Genomic DNA, 27,135 nt, shown 5'->3' with positions numbered 1-27,135 from the left:
TGTCTTCCCCAGTTTGGGTAAACCATTAAAGAAATCACAAATTAACAGAGAAATATATTCAGCCAGCCATTTAGTGTAATAGTTATGAAGATCTGATCTTGAGTAACAAAATCAGGAGAAATGAACATTATTTACATACTGATCACATTTAGGAACAATGTCTACCTGTGGACAGAGACTGGAGGCAAATGATGGGAAATGAAAATAATTATGTTAAGGGGCTGGGATCATAGGTGATTATTTTTTTTAAATGTATATTTTTTTCAATAAAATGATAAGCTCTGATCTTGAAAATTCATAAAGATATTAGATTAGGAACACTGACATAAATGATGATTTCATACTAATTTCAATATCATTCATTAGGAAAACTCTCTGACTCCTGCTTGAGAGATGGGGAAAAAGGAAAGGATGGGCTTTGCTGTGAATGACCCGTCAGTATATGGTGATGGCCCTAGGTGACCTTCAGAGGTGAAATTCACGAATGGATTTCTGGGCTGAGGCTGCACAACTGGCGCTCTGCTTAGGCAGTCACATGAATCAGCCCCTTGCTAATGACAGCCAGGGTAAACACCATCAGAGCTCAGACGCAGCCTCTTGACTAGGTGTTGATGTCATCTGAGACCAGACTGTCCGTGTGGCTGTCCTTGGGACACCTTCTCTCCTGCAGAGGCTCGTAGAAGGGAGAGAAAGGAGGGGGCCTGCCAACTTTGGGTTTTGCCCTCCTAAGGTGCAAACCAGTGAGGACGTGAAGGAGCAGAGTCGTCATGACCTAGATTCCTGATAAACACAGGCAGGAAAGGGGAAATTCGTGAGAATGTCAATCCCCACTTTCATTTCACCAAAGCTGCCTGGGAGGGGTGGGAGGAATTAATTCTCTGATCCACACGCCTGCATTAAAGGCTGCTATCGCCTATAATGAGTTTTATTGACGTTCCTGGCTTGTTGTCATTGAGTCACTGATAGAGGTCAGCTCTTCAGCACTTTGAGCATAGAGGCTACAGAGCTGGGAGTGATGGCACCTCTTGGACTAACACTCTAGAAGCTGCCACCTGTCCAAACCGTCTGTGAGGGACAGAGGTGCCAGGAGGTGGTAGCGGAGCGGTCACGGATCTGGGGCAGTGTCCCCCTCAGGGGCTTCATCACACTCCACAGCATTCAGACATCTGATGCTCTGGGGCTTTGCTACTTACAACCTAAGGTCTTCTATTCCCTCTGGATTTAATTCCGTGAAAAATTGTGTTCAGGAGCTCCTTATTTTCCTCCTCTATTCCATTAATTCCCATCTCTCACAATCATGCCTTGGGGTCTCTGACCCCATCCTCAACTCTGGGGCCTGCAAGCAGTGACAAGGCATGCTGGGTCAGGGGAGGCTCAGAGAAATTCTGGCCATGGACAGTACCTTGTTTTGGAGACTGCCATTTTCCAGGGGTTAAATGAGAGACTGAATACAAGAGTCCTATGCAACATATTTTTAGTATAGGCGCTGGCTGCCATTCCTTATATTGTTTTGGGGTGAAAGGTCCCATTTGGCCATTTTTCCCAGCATTCCCTTGAGCTCTGTCAGTTCTCTACCATCTCCTCAGGTCATCTTGAGGGCGAAAACACAGGATATAACTTGGCATGTGAGTGTGCTTAATATGGCTATAGGCAGAGCAGTAGATTTCATAGCTGTAATACACGGCTGCTCATCTATAGATCTGTGAGTTTGAGTTTCTATTTTAGAAGGCAAAAATTACTCACTCATGTAGTTCATAAAATAATAGAGGCTACTGCCTTCTTTGGGCAGCTATAACTTTCTGGCCCCAATCTATCTTAGCATTACCAGCCAGTAGTTCTCCAACCCATTTTCTTCTCTCAGTCCTCTCTCTGTGTCTCTCAATCCTATACTCTGAATTCAATGTTTCTCAATCAGAGGATGTTCTGTCCTATGTTGGAAGCACCCTGTACCTTTTCACATACTCTCTTCTCTTCCTAGAAAGTCTTCCTCTTTCTTTCCCTCCCTTAGCAACTCCTTTTCAACCCACCTCAGACACCATTTCCTCCAGGAGCCTTTCTCAAGTCTCCCAGGCTCTCTCTGTATTTAAATGTCCTAGAAGTGGACAACATTGGATTATCATTGCATGTTGGCACATGAGTCTTACATCTAGTAGACACCCAGGGCTAGGGGCTAGGTTGTATTTATCTTTGAATTACTAGCTCCTGGCACAGACCTGAAAGAAAGAAGATACTCAATCTTACATGAGTATGAAATGAAGCAAATCTCAATAAAAGGCCTTTGCGTTAAGACCAGGGTTCTCAAGCTGATGCTAGAACATTAGCTTCTAGTATAATCTGTTTCTTATGGCAGGTTCATGAATCACACTAGAAAAATAAAAGCTGGATTCCAGGACATGGTGAGATGGAAGCTTCTGCTATGTGAAATACATTCCTATTTCTTATCAGTGAGACCTGGTCGGATTGGTTCCTTTCCTTTTCTATTCCTAGGACCTTGGACAGTACCCAGCATTTCAGATGCAGAACGAGTGAGAAGTCTGATCATTTACCAATGTATTGCTATGAACGAGGTGTCTCCCTTATGGATGTTAATGTTGAAGTCCGCGTTGCTCAGCAATTGAACTAACCAAAGTCCCATAGCACAAAATGTCAGAACCTACCCACTAGTTGGAAAAACTGTCTGAAGAGCCAGTAACACACATTGGTTACTGCCCACTACCATGTACCGACAGATCTCCTGTGGACACATTTTGTCAGCTCTCTTTTTAAGCTGCAGATAATCCCCTTTTCTACCAGAAGTCCCAGAGGTAAGGAGCAGCAGGCCTGTGGAGTACTAGAAGAAGGGGTGTGGTATGGGGGATTGAAGCAGGAAAGTCTTAGAACCATGGGTTTCCTTTCTGCCTTTTGATGTTTTGCCGAGGAACCAGGTGTATGAATGCTGGAAACTTTGCAAGACAATCGGTTTTCATGTATAGGCAATGAAAGCATCAGGCTTGGGGAGATACTGCCTATCTAAGCCTTCAAGGTAGCCTGGAAGAGCAGGGGGTGACTGAAACATCTTGACTAGTGAATACCAGGGAAGAGCCTCCACTTGCTAACATATCTCTATGTTTATAGCAGTGTATCCCATTCATCCATCCATCCATCCACTTTTCCATGAAGGTCATGACAAAAAAAAAAAAATAGATTGGAAAATGTCATTTACTCTGTTCTATTGGTCTCCTCTACAGGGAGAGGAATCTGACACAGGAAGGCCACATCCACCCACACGTGTCATATGCGTCAATGAGATCATCATCTCCACACCTGTTTCAACATTGGTGACTTGTGTCTTCTCTCTTCTCTCTCTTGCTTTTTTGTTTGTTTGATTTTTGGTTAGTCAAGTTGGAATTTTATCAGTTTTATTAATATCTTCCAAAAACAAAGTTTTGCTTTTGTTGATTTTCCCTGTTTTCAGTTTCACTGATTTCAACTCTAATATTAATTATTTCTTTTCTTCTTTTGCTTTAGGCTTAAATTGCTCTTCTCCAGTTTCATAAGGTGGAAACTTTATTGATTTTATATACTTCTTCTTTTCTAATAGATATGTGTTTAATATTATAAGTTTCCCTCTAGCACTGCTTTTGCCCCATCCTGCACATCTTGATGTTACATTTTAGCTCCATGTAGTTTATTTTGTAATTTCTCTTGAGACTCCTTTGAACTATGTAGAAGTGTATTTTTAAATTTCTAAGTATTTGGTGAGATTTTTCCAGCTGTCTTTCTATTACTGATTTCTATCTTAACTCCAACTCTGGCCTGAGAACATGCTTGTATGACTGCTATTCTTTTAAATTTGTTAGGATATATTTTATGGCCCAGAATATGGTCTGTCTTGGTGAATGCCTCTTGTGAGATTCACAAGAATGCATATTCTGCATTGTCAGGTGGATTTTCTATTACTGGTAATTAGATCAAGTTGACTGATGGTGCTGTTCTAAGTCATCGATATCCTTACTGATTTTCTTTCTGCTTCATCTATCAATTACTGACAGAGAGGTATTGAAATCCCCATGTAGTAATGGATTTGGGAATTTATCCTGTTAGCTCTTTGCCTTTGGTTTTCTGCATTTGGAATATGACATGCCTAAATGTTATGGGTGAGGTTTTTGTTGTTGTTATTGTTGTTTTTGCACATTTATCTTGCTTAATGTTCTCTAAATTTCCTGGATTTGTGGTTTTATGTCTGTCATTAATTTTGGACTGTGCTTAGCCATTCTTGATTTAATATTTCTTTTGCACCATTCTTTTTTTCTTCTGGTATTCTAATTATACATAGGTTATACCTTCCACAATTGTCTCTCAGTTCTTTGGAGTTCTCATTTTTTTCCCTCTTTGTTTCAGTTTAGAAGTTTCTATTGACTCATCTTTAAGGCACTAATCCTTTCCTTGGCCACATCAAGTCTACTAATAAACCCAGGAGAAGCATTCTTCACTTCTGTGACAGTACTTTTATTTATAGCCTTTCCTTTTGACTCATTTCTAGAGTTTCTGCCTTTTTGCTTACATTACCTATCTGCTCTTTCAGGTTGTTTCCTTTTCCTATTAGAGCCTAAGACATTTATAATCTAGTTATTTTAAATTCTCTGTCTGATAATTCTAGCATCTTTGTCATAATGGAGTCTGGTTCTGATGATTGCTTTGTTCTTTTCTTCAGGCTATTTTTTCTTACTTTTTGGCATGCCTAAAATTTTTGTTGAGATCCAGATATGTTATGTTAGGCAACAGGAAGTGAGAGATACAGACCCTTATGGTGACGATGTATGTTAATCTGGTAAGGAATTGGGATATGTTCAATATTTGCTGTAGCTATAAATTCCAGAGGCTTCAAATTCCTCTAGTGTTCCCGTTTTTCATCTCCTCTGTTGACTCTGGGATTCCCTAAGTACTCCTCCTCAGAGACAGTTGATGTTTTGCAGATCTTTCTGCCCTAATCCAATGTTTTATTATCTTGGAGTCTTATTAGTGTACTGGTAGGGTATAAGTGATGAAGAGCATTTGATAATTTCCCAATTAAGTCTTCATCTTTTAGGGGCTCTGTATCTTCTGGCTTTCACCTTCTCAAATGGTATAGACTTCCCTTCCTATCCTCTCCCCTTCTGCCTGGCTTCAGAGTTTCCTATCAATTTCCTTAGGCTCTGACTTGACTATGTCTCCCCTATCCCCAACACCATGGTTGAGACAGAAAGGCTAAAATGAGATGAAATGGGAGAAATGTTCTTGCCCTAGATAGGAAAAAGGGGTCTGGAGGACAGAACTCTGTTATGGAGAAGGCTCTGGCATATTTCATGTTTACTCTTTCTTTTTCCCTGCCAGAGACATGAAGGGTGGTCCTTTTCAGTTCTTCACTGTGAGAATCTGCTAGGGTTACAGTAGGTAAAACCCATGAAAGTATGCTCCCCAGAAGACTGCAACCCCAAGTTTCTCAACCTCACACTAACCCACACTCAGCCTACAGCAATTTATCAGAATGGTCATTTAAGGGATCCTATGATTTCTAGCTCCTGCGGCTTCTGCACCAAGTGAGCAGATCAGGCTATGGCTCTCAGGATGCCCTTGACTCTCCAGATTCCAGGGTGGTGGTTTGCCCTGCAACCTCAGTTCTTGGATAGGTCCAAGAAAATTGTTGACTTTCACTTTATTCACTTTCTTCTTACTATAAGGATAGGAGTGAAAATTCCCAAGCACCTTACATGTTGGAACTGAAAGCAGTCTCTCCACATGTATTTTACCTAATGCTCTCCATTCATACTCAGAGCACATGAGTCCTGGCAGTCTGTTTTGCTGCCAGCTACACCCTTCCTGGCCTTCTCTGGGTTATAAACTCTTGTTGCTGCCAATTTCCCCACACTGTTTCCTGCTCAGCTCCAAGTGTTCTAGAACGATGTGGCTGAGCTGAGCCAGTGCTCCCCGAGACTGTGCTCTGCGTGTCAGGTGGCTGAGGAGGCAAACCATGAAGACTGGGACCTTGCTGGTATAGTTAAGGATGCTCCTCTGAAATCTGATGAGTGGTACAAACTCTATTTCCCCACATCACAAACAAGAGAGAAATGTTGTGTAACAGGTGACCTACAGACTCTGAGGCACACTGTTGTATCAGTGTGCTTGTCAGTTAAGTGTGTTATATGATAGTGCTGTGACAGGCTTGACAAAGAAGGAATTCACACTGAGTTGAGGTGAGTTATACTTATGTTACTTAAGAACAAATGATCTTGCTGTCGGTTTTCTCAGCAGCATCTTTACAGTATGTTTATCCTCCTAAGTAGTACTTTTACAGTATAACTGATCTGTGGGGTATTTTCTACCAAGGTGGCTGGAGTACCCAGATCTATCTAGATAATTTTGCTCATGGATGGGTACTGTGTATCACAAGATGCAAGAGGTAGACACAAAGAATTGGCTCCCTGGTGGCCCTTCCAAGGGCAAATACCTCCAAAGTGGGGGCAAAGGAAATTCTTCCATCCTTTCAGAGAGCGCCTCCTCCCACACTCTCTAGTATGGAGCCCGGGCTGTTATGATCAACACCTGGTTGGTAACTAGGAGGAGAGGGTGAAAAATATTGTGATATGAAGATGATTTAAGCAATATTCACCTCTGGGGGAAATTTCCCCCTTTAATAAGGGTTTGAGTTATTTCACATACTTTCCATGATGCCGAAGGCTACCACGCCCTTAAATTTTCTAAAATGTTTTTTGAGTCCTCTTTCCCAGGCTTCACACAGACTCCGGAGGCTACCAAGAAGGTAAGGACAGCAGGAGAAAATGGAAGAGACTGGAGTGGAAGTCAGGGAAGAGAGAGCATGAACATAAATGGGAAGTGAGGAGAGGCCCAAAGAATGGGTGGGGATGAGGGGAGCGGGCTTGAGGGCGGCCTGAGTGACAACAGTGGGGAGGCAATTTCTAGGGTTGTCAGGAGACAGGAAGGGAGAGAATGGAAGAGGTGGGGGAGAGGGATTTGAAAGTGATCAGTGAAAGCATAAGGCTAAGGGATATAAAAGCACTCAAGAAAAGAAAAAGGAGAGCTGAGCAAGTGACGTGCTACAGCACGCGCACGCACATGCACGCGCACGCACACGCGCATTGCTCCTAACGTGGGGCTGGGCACCTCCCCCCCCACCCCCCCACCCCCCGCCGTTTCTGGCTGCTCCGTGAGATTGCGCTGTTCGCAACAATTTGGAAATCGTACCTTGTTTTGTTTAAGGGCACCTTTCTCTTTCATATGAGGGCAGTCCTTCCCCGTCACCACCGCTTTGATATCTGCCACCGGCACTGCAATTCAGAAGAGAAAATGAAAGTCACTACACCGTGGGAGAGCGGAGATGACAGGAAAGAAGCAAGGCTGAGCCCGGAGTCTGCGAACACCATCGTCATTCCTGAAACTACTGCAACACAAGGAAAGAAAAGAGATAAAAAGAGAAAGAGAAGTGAGGCAAAATCTCAGGCCTAGAAACTAAAATGGATTCTTATATTCTGCTAGAAAGCATTCCCGGGAGAAAAATCTATGTTCACAAGCAGAATCTGGTTCACTAAACCAAATCCCTTAGAAAAACCCATCATCGTTGTGTAAAGGTGATGGTATCAGAATCAGCAGTAATAATACTACCACCAGTGGTACTAATACTGGTATTAGTTCCTGCTGCCAGGAGCAACGCCAGGTGTTTCAGACACATTGCTATCTCTTGCTACAGCAGTTGCATCTATTCAATTCTGAGTTTTGGATAACAAGGAGAAGCAACCTTACCAAAAAAAAAAAAAAAAAAAAAAAAAATCGATCTGGATCTGAACACTCATCTCCAAATTCTCATTCTCTACCATCTCATTAATTTTCACAGCAACTCTGTGAGGCAGGTGTGTGTATGTGTGTGTGTGTGTGTGTGTGTGTGTGTGTGTGTATAAATCCCTATTTTACAGACAACGAAAGCAAACTCAATTAAAGAAAGGGAACATTATTTTCTGATAGGGAAACGGTAGCTGGTATTTATCTTGGAGATCCTGAGAATAATGCAGTTAGATAAAATGATGTTATCTCATGTCTTCCTCAGGACTTGGAGGAAGATAAAAGATGCAGACAGGTTTGTACATTTAAAACTTGTCAAGAGCATGGAAGAGAGGGAAGGCAGTAAGATGGTTTGGAACCATACTTTTTAAAACTGTGAAGTCACCTGTCCTTCTCCAATCCCTAATCTTTTGGTCCCACAAGGGACTGTGAATCCTGGGGCCCACTTAGGATTTGCAGAAACTTCTAATAATCAATGTCTCAGACTCCCTTAATGACGAAGATGATGACAGATTTCATAATTAAGGTTCATATACTTTTACTGAGGAATTGCATTGTGGGGGAGAGATTTGGATGAAGATGAAATTATGAAACATACAGAATATCAAAATGATACAACAGGGAGGCCCTTGAAAAGCTCACATTTCCCAGGTCCCCTAAAATTGCTAAGACTTTGCTCAAATCTATTGACAGCCCTAGAGCTTTCTCTAACCCTAGAGAAAAGTGGGGTTGAAATTAACTCTTCCAGGAATCTCTGCACATACTCCCGCTGTCTGTCTCACCACGTCAGCTCCTTCATCTTGCAGTCCTGATTCTAGATTGCATTGGCAGGCATCACGTGTGCTGACCAATATCTGGCTTTCCTCCTTTTCCTGGGCATATGGAAGACTACACTTCCCAGCAACCTTTGCAGTTAGGTGGGCCATATGATGAGAGGTGATGGCATGCATGTCCCTTCTTGAAGGAAGCAGTAAAAAGCCCACGTCCACCAGCCTCCCTTCAGAAACCCAACAGGCCACATGCTCCATCCAGATGGCACAGCTGTGGGATGGCACAGGAGCCACTGGTCTGAGGGGCCGTGTGGAACAGTCCTTCCACTGCCCAGGCCAGTAACATGAGTGGGAAATAAACTCTTGCCGTAAGCCACTGAGATCTGGGAGCTGTTTGTTCCTGCAGCGTAACGCAGCAATGTGGCCTATCTGGAGTGGCATAATTGTTTACCTTCGATGCCTTTCCTGCCTCTAAGCCTAACCCTAACTCTAACCCTTTAATTCCTGGACCTCCTTTTGACCACAACCCTTCACTGACTTCAACTCTTCTTAAATCCATTTTTTTATAACCAATAATCAGCCCTATTCCCCTCAGTGGTCAAAGTGATTGCCTATTCACAAGCCCAGGAGGGGACATTTGGGCACTCTGGGAAACTGGGGTTGACTGTGTTTACTTTTCAAATTGGGCCTCCTCCACTGAAATGAATTTGTGGAAGAGATAACCTACCCATTCAGAAGGCTTCTTGAGCTTCAGATGGAGTTTGAGTCACAAGTACCTTGCAGAAAAAGTCTTTTGTTGTATCATATATAACACAGTCAACGAACTAGAAAGAGTTTCCACAGTCTATAAATACTAAGTTACCCTTTGGCTTTGAAAACCCATCATATGGAACCGGACAAGAGGAACACAAAAGTCGATGGTGGGAGTAGTCTTCAGAATCTCTAATGAGACGGCTTCAGGGGAGAAAAGGCACTTTTCCACTGTGCTCGTGGCAGTACATATTCTGTTTTTTTTTTTTTTTTTTATACGTATTGTCCCCTGTCAAGGAGACAAGTTGCTGTATTATTCCCAGGACTGTGGCTAAGAGGAAACACAAAATTCTAAAAATACAGTCTGGCTTTTAAAGGTTGCTCTTTGCATAGTTTGTCTCCAGATGCACTGGAAGATTAGGAGTCAGAAGGGCTAGAACGCCATCCTTTCTATTCCCATGAGCAGAATCAGACTCATGTTTCTTGAATCTACACTCTGAGGAGGCAAGAGAGGGCTCCTGACTCTTTCAAAGTCAGGCGAGGGTTTCCAACAGGCTTTTTTTTTTTTTTTTTTTTTTTTTTTTTTTTTTTTAATGTGGGAGCAGTATAAAGAAGCGGTGCCCAGAGATAGGAGAAATAAAAGGGGCCCTGCCGGCACACTCCTCTTAGAGCTCTTAGAAGTCATCTAAATGCTTGGGGCATGGTCTTATTTCTTCCAATCCTTTTCTCAGTTTGAGCCAGACTGAGACAATCTCATTCAATACTACCATTTTACAGATGGGAAGACTGAGGCCCAAAGAGAGGAAGTAAATTATGCAATGCCATAATTAGTTAGTGCAATGCATAATGCATTATGCATAATGCATTAGTTAGTGCAATACAATGCACTAACTAATGATAGTTAGTGGGGGCCAGAGATGGGACAGTTTTTTCTTCTACTCTATGCTTTCTAGCTTGGTCATGGCTTCTTCCTATGTGTGAAAGGTGTCAGCACCCCAAATCATGCTGCATACAGCCCTGGACGTGGTGATCACTTTAGATACTCCAGGAAACTCTTTGGTGGCTAATATCTGTGGAAAGCACAGCAACTGTGATTTAAAACAAAAATACAAGGGAAAAAGGAAGGGTGACCACCACAATAGTGTTAGTTTTCACTGCTGGGAGCCAAACTGAGGCAGAAACCACCCCAGGAAGTAGCTAGTGAGCCATGAGCACTTGCTGTATACACAGCTCCATAGAGGCTCCTGAGAGTGGCCACACAGAGGGGGGTCGGGCGGAGCCTATCCCTCCACAATCAGTGAAGAATCCGATCTCTAATTTGGCTGCACAGAGCAGTGGGAGGGGCCGGTGTCCTGAGCTGGCTTTGAATTCTAGATTGACCACTGGATCTGTTCCACTTTGGGCTGAAGTGCTGGGAGCCTAACCTTCCTCGTCTGCAATGGGGAACTCGAGCATCAGCTTCTTCAGAGTTGCTCAGAGAACGACATCCTAAGGCTAGAGCAGGATGATGGCTGGCTTTTCATCTAGGCCGTGCAGGGTCGTGGGTAAAAGCAACGGCTACAGAGCTGGATGGTCGCAGAGATCTCTGCTCTGCTGTTTACTAACCATGGGACCCTGAAGAAGTTGTTTAAAATTTTCTGTACCTCAGTTTCCTTATCTGTAAAGGAAGGGCAATGATGTCTACCTCTCTAAGTTGGTGAGAGGGTAATTTATGTACAGCTCTTAGAACAGCGCCTGGCATACAGTAAGCACTCAATAAATGTTGATCACAATTATTCTCGTTATCAATAATCAAAGTTAATTGTCTCTTTGGATTGAGGGACCTGAATTATTCAGCGTGCTTCCGTGACCCAAACTGCCCACTTTGCTTTGCTGTCTCAGCTGTTCCTCCCATCCTCTGTAATAGACTTCATCGCCTTGTGAGGGGATGAGCCTTCTCCTCCCTGTCCCCTTTGATGTGGGAGAGGAGTCTGGCCTAGATTCTTTCAAAGGGCAGCGCTGAGGGGCCTGGGGCATGGCTGGAAAGTTGTAGAGTCTATTGTCTAGTGCGGGTGATGAGAGCCCGTAAATGTAGCGACTGGGATGTAGGGTGGTATCTCCTGCCAAACAGGAATAATACGAGAAGAGATTTCTTAAACCTTTAGGGGTGACGACAGCTAAGGAGAGGCCCTCAATCTCCACTCATCCTCTCTGCATTAAGAAGATTCAATTACACTCTTTGATTCATCAATATCTCAATATTCAGCACTGATTAACTCAAGGGGCGGAAGACAATTTCCCCCGTGGTCTCAGGAGAGGGCAATCGTACATGGCAAGAGTGATAGCACTTGGTATTAATTAAAGGAACATTTCATTTTTCTAGTGGAACGAGGTTTATGACTTCTAAGGGCTCTAAGAAGATGGGCAGAATGCAGAATTGGAATTAAATGCAAACCAAGGGCAGGTCTGAGGCAGTCAACTTGAGTTTCCTAAGCAGGGGCCTGCTCATCCCAGGCGCATATCAGGTCCATTTTACTTCTTTACATGAATACATGCCCTCCCTGGCTCCCACGTGCATAAAGATACAATCTCACCAACACACACACACACACACACACACACACACACCCTTCCACGTGCATACACCTGTACAGGTACGCAGTCCTGGTTTATCCTGCAGTGGGTAAGCTGTTAATGGAGCAGTTCTTTTGAACTCTAAAGTACTGAGTTTCAAAGGCTGCAGAAGAAGGGACAGGCTAGAGTTTTTGGAGCCATCGTCAGAAGGGACCACTGTAACCCTTTCCCAGAACCAGCATCACTCTGTGGTCACCACCAAAAGCTGTTCAGAGATTTGCAGCTCTGACCTTGCACTTCCATGACCACCCTCGCGAGCTGGTTCTCCCTGGCTTCGGCACTCTGGGTTTGTAGCTAGTTACTTTCACCCTGCTGGCAAGCCCAGGAGCTGCCCCTACAAGGCTCACGAGCTGTCCGGGCCTTGACCTTCTCCAGGAGCAGGGCTACCAATCTCCTAAGCAACAGAACTAGCTAGAAGGGGAGTGCTGCATATAAAACCTGCAAATGGTGCCAATCAAATGTCCATCTGTGGACTGAGAAGAGGATTATATCCCTAAAAATATGGATAAGTAATATGTCCAGTGAGTGGGAGAGCAAATTCGCTGGCCCACGTGGGGAAAAAAAATTAATCAAGCTCTGTGTGTGTGTGTGTGTGTGTTCTTCCCACACCACTTTCCCTATTTCCTGAACAGGTTAAGAAGGAGACTATGGAAGACTTTGTATAGTACTTCTGGTTGCCTTGAGCAACAGCAATGTTTAACTCTTCCTTTTACCACTGTAGAGCAGCGATTCCAAACTGCTGGCCCCTGGACAATTCCAAGTTCACAAGGGAGGTTTCACCAGTGAGTTTTCACCAGTTAATAGCAAACAGAGGAAAATGAAGACACAGCTGTGAGTTTTTTAATAAAGCTAATTTAATTTAGTAGATGGGATTGTCCTATATTCCAAGATTAGGCCCTTCAGGTCTTTCTTGTTGTTTTTCATGATCAAGAACCCCCTTTTTTAATGAAAGGAATGTGATATTAAATTTTAGTTAGATCTCATTTTTTAATAGACTTTTTTTTTTTTTTGGCCAAAATTAAAAGTTGTCAAGCTACCATCAAGTCACTTTTTCTGGTTCTTCTAAAATATTTACTCACTGGTGAAGCCAACTTTCGAAAATCATCATGAAAAGAAGAGTAGCAGTCAGTGTCTAGCTCAGGGGTACTCATTTTGAGTAAGTATCAGAATTACCGGGAGAGTCAGTAAAGACAGAGATTGCTGGCCTCTTTCCCAGTTTCTGATTCAGGAGGACTAGAAATGAGGCTGGAGAATCTGCATTTCTAGTAAGTTTCAGCATCTAGTAAGATGCTGCTCATGGTCCAAGGACCACCCTCAGAACCACTGGTCCAGCTTGTCCATGGTAGAATGGGGAAGGCTTTCTGAGACCTGAAGGGAGGGTCCTCATTATGGGCAGATGCTGGGAATGCTGCCACAGTAGGGATACACAGACACTGCCCCAGACTCTGCACCTGTGCCTTTCAGATTTCCTGCTCCACCCACTAACAGAGCCAATAATATGGGCTGGGGAAGCAGTGCTCCTGTGACAGCAAACAAGAGTGCTTTCTGAACTAAATGACTCTCCGAAAACCAGATTGTTCTGTTTTGAACCTGGAGGAAGAGAGAATGTTCCAGGCTGTCCACCTAATATGTCAGTGCAGAGTCTGAATGTATCAGGAATTTCTCACTTGTGGTGACTTACTGCCTTTGATGGCTGTGGGCTGCAAGGAAGTCAATCCAGAGCTGACTTCTGTGAGCCCTGAGGTGATGAGCAGGAAGGCACTGAGGCTTGGGGGGGGGGGGTAAGGATTCCATCTGGGACACACTTATATGACTCATGCAGGGTCAATGTGACTTTTGAAGGCTCTCTGAAAGTGTTTTTATTTGTTTTCTCACTCTTTGGTTTCTCTCCCTGGGATATCCTCTGAGGTTATATTCATTTTATCTCATTTCTCTTCCAAATTAATTCATCACGCTCGTGTATTTTAATGTTTCTATAATACCTGGTTTAATTTGTACACTTATTCCTGTCTAAAAACCTGGAACCTGGCTTGATGTCGGGCTAAAATAATTAGCAAACTACTGGCTCTTCGAAACATACAGGTTAAAACATCACACAGAAACAGCAAATAAATACAAATAATAATAAGTATTTCAGGGAATAGTTAGCTGACAATAGAATGTAATGCAGCATAGACATTTCTAAGTGTTTCAGGAAGCACAACCAACTACCCAAATTCAATCTTCCCATGTAAGAGAGCCACTTACGTTTGTCCTGCAAGGAATCGTGAGGCACTTCTCCCTGAGGACTCTCTTCCAAGTCTCCATAGTGTAGGACCTTGTGGTTGGGTGAAAGTCGACAGTACCAAAATTTGTCTGAGGGGGAAAAACACATACACACACAATTTGTAAGGTAAGTGATTCTCATTTCCAAAAATATCAACATCTTTATTTCCTAAGAGTCTTGCATGGAAGAACAAGCAATGCATCTGATTTTAGGTCTTCAGGAAGGAATGAATTCTAGAGCCCTGGGCAGTAAGTCCCGTTTTGATTTTGATCTTTAGTTAGCACTGCCCTGCGAATCACTGGGGAGGTTATTAAACCCTTCAGGAATAATGGCACCAGGTTTTCTGCAGGGGTGGTTTCCAGAGGGTTATTTCATCAGTATCTGTAATGACTATGGGAATTATTCCTTGTCCACATAGGCCTGGCAAAAGTGGGGAGGGAGATGCAGAAAAACCAGCTTTCTTGGTTCTCTCCTGCTTCCACATTCTTCTCTGAGGTTAAGAGAGTTGACACGATTGTGTGCCATATCTTAGTTGGTGTACCAGACCCCCACCCCTGGGGCTAATACACACAAATGAATCCACGAACGAATTGTTAGGATTCTAATGCCAGACACAAGGGGTAGACTTCATGAGGAAATCATCCAAATAACTCAGGGATTTATCCAAAGGACAAGGATATTCATGACGGTCTCCTCTCTGACTCCTAGAGTTTAGTTCTCTAAATAGGCATGACTAGAAGGGGACTAAGAGGTACAATCTTCCATTTATAAAATGAATAAGACATGGGAATGTAATGCATAGCATAGGGAATATAATCAGTAACCTGGTAACAATTTTGTATGGTGATGGATGGTAGATACATTTATTGTGGTGACCTTTTTGTAATATATTTAAGTATCGAGTCACTATGGTATACACCTGAAACTAAAAAAATTTTTAAAAATTTAAAAATTATGACAAAAACAAGGAAATAGGCTTGACTAGGGCCTTAAGAGTCATTCTTTTCTTCTAATTTTTTTTATTATGTTATGTTAGTCACCATACAGTACATCATGAGTCATTCTTATAAATAACTCCCTCAACTTAACCTGCTCTGCATTCCAATGTAATAAGAAATATCTGAATAAGCCTGTGAGGAAGGAAGAAGGAGGCAAAAAGCACTTTTTATAGATAAGGAGCTTAAATTGTAACAGCAATATTCGTGAAGTTCTCAAGCAAGGCGGTGCTTAGATGTCTCCTCCTCCAGGAAGCCCTCTCTGGTTACTACTGCTATCAGGGCTGTCCCCATCCTATTAGCTGCCCTAGCATCTTCCTTGATTTTGGGTGCCCCCATGTGATGCATCTTGGTATTTCTCATTATTTGTCACAAACTCCAGGTAAGCAATTTGCCCTAGCAGGTGTACTCTGAACAATTACTGATGGAAGAGGACTCAGGATACTCATGAGCTCGGACAGTGTAGAGAAGTCAGGGCTCTCTAATGACAGCCCCTGTCTTCATAATGGCACTGTCCCAACCCCTTGGCACAGTGCCTGGCACATAGGAGTAACACAATTGGTGTTGGCTAAATTGATAAACGAGGACCCAGAGGGACTTGGCCAGAATGCTTAAGACCCAGATAATGTATGACCTTGAAAGCATCTATGTATGACCTGTAAGGCCGTCTGTGCAGTTATGTAGTTGGGGAACATGGTGGCCTTGGTCAAGTCACCTCATTAAGGCGTCTATAAATGTATTGTTTTGAAACTACTCTGATTAGAAGGTGCTCCATTAAACACTGTAAGTAAAGTGGTTTCCTGTCTAAAATTGCCTTTACTGCAAAACTTATGTCTCAACTAGGACTCTTTAAATAGAAAAGAAAGTGTTAAAAATGGAAGTAAAAGCCACACAATGAACAAAGAAAACGCCGAAACTTGATCCACAAAAGCAAAATGCCTCTGTAATTCCCATCTTCCTCATCTATAAATAGGGCTTGGGAATTCTTGAATGTCATCAGAATATGGCAATCCATATAATTTAAAGAGAATCTGAAGTCTGCTGGAAAAACTGGAGAGGAAAGGAAAAGTTGTTTGGTGGCTAGGGAAACATCTGGCATTGCTCAATTTAAAAAATTATGTTATATCTATACATACAACACATGTCCCTTTCCTGGGAGACTATTTCAAAGGGAGAAAATAAAGTTACTCCCTGAATACTCGACAGTCATTTCAATTAGGCAAACATGTGATCACCAGATCTCCAGGAGGCGAACACATTTGGGAATCAGACTCGTGATTCACAATAGGAACTGTGAAGTCCAAAGGAGCAGGCAGGACTTTGGCCATGAGCACCCACAGTGCTCTTGGGGGGGCCTGCATGACAGGCCGTGACAGTTCCTCCTCCCTAAGGGGAGCTTTCCACTTCATCTAGATGGACTGCAGAGACTGCACAAAGCCCCCTGGAGAGCTTTACTATGTAGCTTCCTTCCCCTGATACCTTGGCACTGGGATTAGTAGCTAAGCGAAGCGTCGCAGAAAACCAGCAAGGAAGTCCTTCCTTGTACTGGGACATGCTGGTCTTATTCTGAGTAAGGGCCCAAGCTGTTCTTTACAGGGATCCCTAACTACGTAAGGTGGGAAAAGCTCTATGGGTAATGGTAGTAACCTAAAGCCCAAGGGCCAATATGACGCCATCAAAGATCATCCATTCTCAGGACACTGGGGAGCATCACAAAATTTAAGTGGTACAAACAGATATGCTGTGAAGTAAGATGCACAATTTATATTCTTTTGTAAGACTTCAAAAATTTCTGCTGTGTATGCTTTCAAGGGACATTTCCTTATGCAGTGAATATCTGCAGAGTGCCTACACGGCACACAGCACTCTACTGGGTATGGTGAAAAGTCATCAGGGTGACAAGCAGACCTGAAGGACAGAGCCAAGAAGTTCAAGGATGAGGAGCTCCCTTGGTTTTTGGTGGCAACTGAGAGAAACATGGTGGACACCCTTGTTTCCCAGACTTGGGAAATAGGCCCAGGGACTCAACAATTCTGACTATACTGCAGGGAAAAGTAGGAACAGGGAGGGTGTGCATTCTTCCAGTCAGAGACTACGAGAGGACGGTGGCTATCTATCTGGAGGCAAAGCAACCATCATCTTCATAACATTGAGGTAGATGTTCACTGAAAAGAGACACAAAAGGCCTCCCAGAACCCTGCCATGACGATATCTAGCACCCGGCTGACGGAGCACTCCTCCTCCTTCTGTCTAACTCCTCTCCTGTCCTCTAGGAGTTTCTCTTTCTCAGGCTACTGCTACAGTGGGAGAGAGCAAAAAGATCCAGACGTCATTAATGGAAGTGATGGCTCCGTTCCTTCCTCCCCATCAAACGGGAAGTCGTGGGTGGACTGGAGACAGGGCTGGGAGGTCTCAGGGAGGCTGTTTTGACTCCTAAGCAGATGGGTGGATACCATGACAGTATCTTCTTCGGGATAAAGGCTGGAGTCATTAGCTCTGGGAGGGTTTAGCAGCATCATAACTTGGGCATGTCTGTCTCAAACGGGGGGCTGCGGTAGAGGACAGCTAGCTCCCAGCAACAAAAGGCGCCGGCTCGTTGCATGAGACAATTTCCGTGGCAGCCAGCAGCAGCAGTTTGATTTGCAGTTTCTTTTAGGGTAAGAAAAATGTGTATTTCTTTTCGAAACCCAGCATGATGTTACCAGTTCCTCAATCCCTCTGGGCAATGAATGAGTGGATTGTGTCACTAAAAGCAATTAGCAGGAAGCAGGGAGAACATTATCAAAGATTGTTTACTAGCACTTAAAGAATAAACAGGAGTTAATATAAGGGTCTTTCAGTCAATTACGAGTGTTAGCACGTTAATAGCCATTTCTTCATTCCCCAAATTCAAAAACTGACAAGATGGAGACAGTTTTGTGCTTCGCTGTCTCGGTCTGTCTCCGTACGAGTGCACGAGGGTGGGCGTGCAGGCAAGCGTGTGCACTTGTGTGTGTGTGTGTGTGTGTGTGTGTGTGTGTGTGCAGGATCAGAGAGAAAAGCTGGCTTCAGAGCTCACAAGCCTGGTAAGAAGGTCTCCAGGGCTGATTAAAGCTATTCCCAGTGTCACATAGATCATTACGGAGCTAATAACCGCTGACAACTGTAATTCTTACAGCTCTGTTTGATAGAACTTTCTGCAATGACAGAAATACTCTACAGATACTTATCCAATAGTAAGAAATGAAGTTTTAACTTTTACTTAATTTCAAATAAATAAACCATAGGTAGCTATCTCCAACAGTATGACTAACCGTTAGTCCTCAGCGTCAAGTCTGGAGACACATTGGGGGCTGGCCAGCAGGAGGCCGGGGGGCCGAGCAAGCTGGATACCAGCTACCATTGTTGAGTGGGAAATGTTGGGTGAGTCAGTGAGGCACAGGGCACAGCAAGAATGGAGTGTTCATCAGCTCTGCCGGAGTCTAAGGGGGACATCTTTGTCTTGGGTGCAAAATCCCCCGTTGGCAGGTAGCTGTTGGCCCAGGGAGCCCTTAGAGTCTCGTGTTTGGGAAGCAGGGGGCCTTTACTAAAGTAAAATCTTAGGGCACTTGCTTTCGGATTTTGGAGCTTTCCTAGGTTAACCTAAAATGTGCAATATCTTAAGCGTATTTAGGTCTTCTTCCTGCCTAGGCTTGAAGCTTTCCAAGTCATAAAACATGAGGGACCCAGCAATGTTTTTAAGGGGAAATGTCTTCTCTGAGATGATGAGATACCAGATTGCTCTGTTGGTCCAGTAAAGGAAGACAAGGAGTATAGACAGAGACAGAGGCCATTCTGCCTTCCAATTTTTCCTCATTTCCCTGGATAATCTTTAGAACGAGAGATGGTGTTCTGATTCCGAATTCTGGCTCCCTGCAATCTGCTGCTTCCTTTCACAACGGAAGATGAGTCTAGAGCCCCAAATCCTTTTAAAGATGGTTTAGCCTAACTGCTGCTTTGGAATCCTACAGACCTGGGCTCCCCACTAGGCCCTCACACATGAGCTAAGCGTCCTCGGCCAAGCTGTAAGAACCTTAGGGATCCCTACTCTTTTTTTGTTAAGTAATGTTAATTATTACCTGAGTAAAATGTATATAGAATATCTTATTCTGAGGTACTGGAAAGTGCGCTGTCCCTGAAAATCAACTGGATTTTCTTCCTCTGAAAATATTTTAATTAAATATTTAAATATATTTAAGTTTTTAATTAATTTATTTATTTTTAAAAATTTCTTCTTAGTGTTCCAGAATTCATTGTTTATGTACCACACCCAGTGCTCCATGCAACACGTGCCCTGCCCTCCAAAATGAGCTATGATAAGGTTTAATTAAATATTAAATGAAAATTTCAATCAAGGATAGAGGAAGAAACAGCCTGTTCCTAACAAGGGTCCATCTGGTTAGTTTGCCTGACTCTACCCTCGGCTCTAGGTTTTCTGAGTGTGCGCAGAGACCAAGGTAATGTAGATCACCCCTGGCAGCAGGAAGGAAGCAAGCCAGTTGCTCGGGGCACAGGCTTTGCTCACATCCGAGTTCCAAATTAAGTTTGTCATGTTAGTGCTTAGAGAAGGGACGCTGGCCAAGAAAATGGACAATGTTTTCAATGAGAAGCAAAAATTTCATGCTATCATTTCTTGTAACGACTCTCCAGTGTGTTACCCTGGGCTCTTATCAAGACTGTTCAACACGAAGCATTCTGAAAGTCTGTAATCTCTGAGATATAAGGAAAACAGGGAGCAGTTCCTGATCCCGCAGATTCTCACGATGGAAATAATGGCCCTACCATAGTCCACTTCTAGAATTTCATCTGAATTTGGTCCTGCAGAAGCCCAGGGGACCCAGAAGCAAGGTCACTCTCTGTCACTGTGAAGGAGTCTGGGCAGAAGCCTTAGATGCTCCGTGCTGGGCACAGAACGGAGTGAGGTTGGTACGTACCTCCTTTGCCAACTCCCACCTGCACTTAAAAACCTACACTCTGAGGATCTACAAGCTAAAATTCATGCTAAATATTACTAAGATATGTTTGACAATGTGCAAAAGCACTGTACTGAGTGCCATAAATGCAGGATTTTGTTTCACCCTTACATACAATGGACATCCTTTGACAGATGAGGAAATAGGAACACAGAGAGATCTAGTAGGAGGCCGATGGCCAGAGAGCTAGCGAGCGGGGAAGCAGGGGCTTGAATGCCGTTGGAGGTGTCTCACGTGACTTACTGCCTCCAAGTTCTACTGTGGCCAGAATTCTTAGAAATCCAGATTTGCGAATGTCCACATCAGTCTCACCAAGTAGCAGAGCTGCGCGGGAGGAAGGCAGAAGGATGGGTCGGTATGAACTCGGGTCTTCTAGCCAAATGTGGTGTGGCAAAAGACGCTGTCTGCTCCCCGCTTTCTGGTTCTGGGGCATGGGAATCTCCTTCTGCTCATCCCCTGCACAGCTAATACTTAAATCGGCTCTTCTGTACATGACTCACTGTTGAACAAGTTTAAACGGAGGGTGGCCGCCATTCCTTCCCAGTGTACTTGCTCGCTACCCTGGGAGGGCATGTGGCTGTTCCCTTCTGAGAGCTCCTGTGGAAGTGCACCTCTTTGGAAGGGATTAAAGTGATTTTACGAGGGCATCTGTGCGGCTCAGTCAGTTCAGTGTCTGCCTTCGGCTCAGGTCATGATCTCAGGGTCCTGGGGTGGAACCCTGTGTCGGGCTCCCTGCTCCGCGGGGGAGCCTGCTTCTCCCTCTGCCCTTTCCCCTACTCATGCTCTCCTTCACTCTCTCTCAAATTAATAAATAAAATCTTTTCTAAAAAATGATTTTACATCATGTCCTCATTAATCTGTATAAATCGAAGTGGAATGTTTCGATGGGGTGATAGGAAACCAATTTCATCACCATTGGCTTTGAATCCCTACTTTTATGCACACAGATCTAGTCACCAGATTTTAAATCCACTTGCACAACACCAAAGGCTTTCCTTTCTGCACCCAAAGGATGATTTTGTATTAAACACAGATGGTCAGGCTCCCTAGGGAGCTTAACTAATATATTTATAATCTAGGTGCTAATAGTTTTTTTTCATTAGGTAATTCCTTTTTTAAAAAAATGGGAAAAATTTGCAAATTATGGGCTAATACTTCTTTTTTTTTTTTTTAAAGATTTTATTTATTTATTTGACAGAGAACACAAGTAGGCAGAGAGGCAGGCAGAGAGAGAGGAGGAAGCAGGCTCCCTGCTGAGCAGAGAGCCCGATGCGGGACACGATCCCAGGACCCCGAGATCATGACCTGAGCCGAAGGCAGCGGCTTAACCCACTGAGCCACCCAGGCGCCCTGGGCTAATACTTCTTTAGCCAAAAGACTGTCATTATTATATCTGGAAACAGAATTATTCTAGTAGTATCTTATCCATGTCAGACTAGAAAGGGGAGACTTGTGGTAAAATAGACTGCAATGTTAAGTTGAGTTCTTTGAATTACGTTCTGGAGGATTCCAACTGGACATCAGTGGAGATGTTGGATGGTAGGTATCCATGTGCCATCTCCCCCCTCCTCCTCCCACTTCTATGTCCTTTGCCCAATGCCAAGTAAATGAAATCTTGATAAATCATCTTACAGGAGCAGTATGTCCTGACTATTGATTTTTCCAAAGGCGATGAAGAGATCAAGCATAGAATCGACTATCTGGCTAACTGAGCTAAGAGATCATCTAGCCCAATTCTCTCACTTATTAGATGGGAAATTGTAACCCAGAGAGGTCATGTGTCTGCCTAAAGGCATTCAGTTTGTCACTTAAGAGTTGTGAAGCCTAGAGCCAAGTCCATTCACTCCTAGCTCATTGCTCTTTTCCGACACAATCTCCTAGAAGAGTAGCCACTACACTTTGTTGGGGCTTTCTGAGAGCTACGTTCATCATCAGTTTCCCTCCTTACATTGACTTTAGGTCATAGGTATTGTTATCCCATTTCTGATGGGGAGACTGCCCACAGTCACACAACTGGTCAGGGGGAGAGGCAGGAGTGCACCTATTTCATGTGGCCCCAGGGCTCTTGTCTTTACCACCATGCCATACTATCTTCTGGAAAAGCATTTGCCCTGATCACAATGTCCCATGCAAGGAATGAGGTGAGAAAGGAAGAAACTCCTCCTTCCACTGCTCTCCCAGCACAAGCCTTTCTCAGTCCCAGCTGGAACTCAGCTCTTATTATTATTATTCTGCCCATTGTCCTCTCCCCCGAGGCCCCTTTTGAAGTTCAGTGCCATAGATTGCCATCCTCTGGGAACAACCGACACTTTCATTTCTCAAGGAAGTTCTGCCTTTGGAAGTTCCTTAATATGATTTTTAACCGTAATACTTGAAATCATTTGAATTTACTCAACATTCAGCACAAAGCTATTAAAGTAAATGGCCAGGGGGATGGGCTCGGCATAAATACAAAATTATGTTTGTCATTAGTGGCTGAGCTCTGCGTCTGAGGACAGCGTCCACTGGTTTTCAAAAACATCTGCTGGAGTTTCTCCTGGGCCATATGTTTTTCTTGGTAGACTTGCTACCGCTTACATTTGTTCCTGGTTATCCCTCGATCTCCTCACCTCTCCTCAGACCCTATTTTTCGGTTTTATTTCCTGTTTGTTTATAGGACAGTATGAATCCTGCGACTTCACAATCAGCCTGTCAACAGCAGAAGAAAGCAATCGAAGGACTTTACTTCCCTGACTGAGAAACAGCTGGGAGTGTCTCCTGCCTACTGGAACTAGTCTATCGGCTCCCATTTTGACATGATATTTTGGGACTAAAATTCCCTGAGACAATTCAGAAGTTCTTCTCGCAAGATTATGAAAACCGATTCTATCCCACCTGGGTTCAATGTTATTTATATCTCCAGAAAAAGTAATTTTCACCTAGCAGGGAATCAGTATGGGGATATGAGCACGAGGACCATCCATGCTGGATGTTCCAAGATCAAATCCAACTGTAGAAGTAAGGACTGTAGAAAAAAATTTTAAATAAAGTAAAAATAAAATGAAAGTCAGGGCCATAGAGTTGCCAGAGTATGAATCCTTGCTCTTCCACAACTTACTTGGGCAACTTACTTAACTCCTCAGGGTGTCAGTTTCCTTATCTGTGAAGTGGGTACAATCACAGGGTTACCCAGAGGAGGAAATGCATTAAAATAAGTAAAATGAGAGTCTAGTCCACAGTAGGTTCGTGATACATGTTGGCTGTTATTGAACACCTACCAGCAGATTTGTGGCACTGAATAAATAGCTCAGGTGGCTTTTCAGTTCCATAGGTCTTCTGGTAATTCTTTGATTTTCCCTGGGTATTCATGGGGAGTCAGAACTTACTTATTCCCGTGCTGCAAGGCCTACCCTTAAACCAGCACCCACGGCCTGTGGTTCCCCAGGGAGCACGCCACTGGTTCCCCTAGCCGGGGGAAGAGTGGTCCCAGACACACTACCTTGCCTCCGCCGGCAGTTGAGTTTCCTGAAGCAGGTCCCTTCCACGAGGCGGTTCAGGCGTTGCTGTTTGATCAGCTCCAAGATCTCTGGTTGAATCTTCTCCTTTAGCTCCCTGGGAAGGACAAACACGCATTACACAGCATGCCTTGAGAACAGCACCTGGCTAAAAGAGCCTCGTGGGCAGTTGGGGCAGAGAAGTGCAAGCTGCATCTTTCCCCAACCATCCCAATACTTCCCAAGGTGGTGTTTTAGAGAATTATTTATCCCGCGTTAGTGGATGGGGTTATCTGTTAAAACAACACTATAGATTCTCTGACATTTACAGAACATCCACCAAAGCACCAGCTGCTTCAGTGACGTTTTTCCACACCGAAGTCTCCCGAGAAATTTCTTCCCTTGTTTCACAGAGCTACAGATATGAACTCATGCAGAAATGCACTTGGCTTTGCTAAGACAATAAATCTTTGGTCACACGTCCCCCACTACAGCAGGTAAACTCCCAGACTACATTTGTGATCTGACCAGATAGCACTACTGGACAGCCACGTAATTACTAATTCCACAGCAAACCACAGGACCACATTTTGGTTTCCACTGTATCACTTCCAAATGGGAACAATACACCATCCCCAATTTTAGCCTACAGAGACTGGGATGATGATGGAATAGATTAGGGATTATTTGCATCCTGAGTCAGGCTAATACAATATAATTTTGTGTTAGATGCATTATGCCTTAAAGATATCAGGACAGAGCACAATGTTTTTTAAATCTCTTTTTTTCTAAGAAGATTTTATTTATTTATTTATTTATTTATTTGAGAGACACATACACACACAGAGAGAGAGAGCGAGCGAGCAAGCAGGGAGAGAAGCAGGAAGAGGGACAAACCAGCTCCTGGCTGAGCACAAGCCCAAAGCGGGGCTCCATCCCATGACCCGGAGATCATGACCTGAGGTGCAATCAAGAGTCAGATGCTTAACCCACTGAGACACGCAGGCCAAGAGCACAGCTGTTGTTATCATGTGAAATTTTATGTAGTGCCCTAGCCTTTGGGTCTAGGAAAGCCAGAGTTGTTCTAGGTGATGCTGGACAGGGAGAACCCTCAGTAGTGTTATTGATGAAAGCATAGATCTAGAACTTGGAAGTCTAAGGTTTCAATCTAGACTCTGCCCATGACATGCATTTCATGTAGCTCATCTAAGTCTAAGTTTCCCCACGTGTACATGGGGATAAGGATCTTTTCTGGGAAACTGCTGTGACTCCCAGAGGAGACGGTGTGAGTGCAAGAGCTCTGTAAGCCCTGGGCAGGAATGCAAGGTTATTACTGAATTTGCTTGGATAGTATTCTCTCCTTCCCTCAGGCCATATTTCCATATACCCACACTTCACTGTAGTCAAGTCTTGCATGTCTGACAGCTTCCACGTCAACTCTGGACCTGCTCTGCACTGCAGACAGTCTGTCTTCACAGGGTGGTCGGCTCCTAGGTGGGGAAGGCACTCACGCTGGGGAAGTGGTTGCTTTGTCGGGTAGAGGTACTATTTGATTTGAGCTCAGTTAACATCCTCTTCCTGCTCCCCATCAAAACCCCGAAGTTTGGGGAAGAGATATTTGCGTCACGAATAAATGGGTATTGCTATTTCTATTTTACAGGTGGGGAAGCAGCTCCTAGGGGTTATGCGTAAAACCTGATCTTCTGCATATAAACTGTTCTATTTACATGTGAGATAAAGAGAATTAAAAAGTTGCATCAAAGGACCCGGTTATCTAACGGGGTGTGCTAGTACTCTGCTAAGACATATTTTAAACTTGAACGGTTTCAAACCTCTTGTCATTTGCTACTGTTGCAACTGAACATTTAAAAAGCACAATATGGAGACTGAGCCTTAATAATGCACCTCGGTACATTTGTACAGCTCTCCTGCGCAGACCTCCAGGGTCTCATCTCGGGCTTCCAGATCACTAAAACTATTTATTATCAGTGTTCAGCTTTGGCACAATGGACTTAATATAGTACAGCTTTGATGAACCCTGCTCTGAATACTGAGAAGAAGGTGGGGGAGATGCCAGGGCAGACACACGTGACAATAAATCACTGCTTCTGACTTCCAAGCCGGGGCCATGGGGCAAAGAGAATTAGATGGCACTAAGGAATAGAGAAATCACTGGAGAAAGGGTTTGGGAATTTCACGGAGTCTTAGGTTGTGATGCATCTATAAGTAATCGTTTTAGTAGGCTAGAGGTGAATTATGAAAATGGAGCTAAAGATGCGGGGAAGAGGACCAAAAGGAGGAAATAACTGAAAGTATTTCCAAGTCATTTTAGTCAATGATTTACGACATCTTAGTGTAAGACCCAGATGTGCCCATCCTGACACACTCCATTATGGAAACATCTCCTGGGGACACGCCACCAGAGTGAGTGAATCTGCTGCTGTAGGGGTTCCTTGTTGTGAACCCCGAAGGCCTCCAAAACATGGTCGGACAATGAGAAAGAGAGGACAACCTTTCTTTCTTCTAAGAGATTTCCTCTTCTTTCCATGCAAATGGACCCACTTGCTAGAAAATTCACTCATTGTAGGAAAACATACGTAACACCTACATGGTGTGTCTGTGGTTGAGGTTGGACCTCAGCATCATGCACCATGGGCTGCAGCTGGGAAAAGAGATTCTCAGCTTGGGGTCCATGATATCAAGGTCACAGGTGCACTGCCTTTGTTTTGACAGATACTCTTCTAATTCTGTCTAAAGGCCTTGTAAATATATAAAAGAAGGAAGATTAATGAGGGTAGGGTAATGAGTGTGTGAAGAGCAATTCCAGGTCCAGCATTGTTTCTGGGAGACAGTCCCAGGTCCAAGGCCAGCGAGGCCAGTGCCACACACAGAAGACAGAAGGCACCACTAGAAGACTGGTTAGCTGCCTCCCTGGACCCATGGTCTGCCCCCCTGAGCAGCTATCGGTGTCTGCCAAGAACAGACTCTGGCACACATTTCCTGTAAAGGCCAGACAGTAACTATTTCGGGTTCTGGGGACCATAGTTATCTTTGGCAAGTACTCAGATCTGCCGTAGTAGAGTGAAAGCAGTCGACATACATTAAACACATGAGTGTGACTGTGTTCCAATAAAAGTCCAATTACAGAAACAGGTAGTGAGCTGGATTTGCCCCAAGAGCTACCTATACTTTGCCGCCCCCTGATCTAGAGGTTCTGTGAAGACCAGGGGGTGGGGGCTGAGAGGAAGTGTTGTTTCATGGAAATTGATCTGTCTTGACACCAGAGAGCCTCCAAATTCAGTCCTTGTATTTCTTCTGTTCTGTATATTATAGACTCGTGACACTGAATATCAACTTTATGCTGACAGCTTCTCCAAATTTGTATTTCTAACCTGGACCTTTCAGTTGAACTCCAAATTCATCAAACCATCTGTGAGACGTGCCAGATGTGGGTGTCTCACAGAC

At 43.9% G+C, this 27,135-nt stretch overlaps 1 protein-coding gene across 10 annotated transcripts in view; it reads right to left on the bottom strand.

Moving 5' to 3' along the window:
* ELMO1 (engulfment and cell motility 1) overlaps nt 1–27,135 on the bottom strand; it is a 522,832-nt gene that overhangs the window by 9,190 nt on the left and 486,507 nt on the right. For all 10 annotated transcript variants that reach the window (XM_032305259.1, XM_032305268.1, XM_032305261.1 and 7 more), the window contains 3 exons: nt 23,676–23,788; nt 14,193–14,300; nt 7,222–7,304 (listed from right to left, as the gene is read on the bottom strand). In XM_032305259.1, the coding sequence (XP_032161150.1) occupies nt 7,222–7,304; nt 14,193–14,300; nt 23,676–23,788 (304 nt within the window). The remainder of the gene's footprint in view (nt 1–7,221; nt 7,305–14,192; nt 14,301–23,675; nt 23,789–27,135) is intronic.

Source organism: Mustela erminea, chromosome 11 (assembly GCF_009829155.1).
Source record: "Mustela erminea isolate mMusErm1 chromosome 11, mMusErm1.Pri, whole genome shotgun sequence".
NCBI classification, from domain to species: domain Eukaryota; kingdom Metazoa; phylum Chordata; class Mammalia; order Carnivora; family Mustelidae; genus Mustela; species Mustela erminea.
This window is presented reverse-complemented; position numbering and strand designations above follow the sequence as displayed.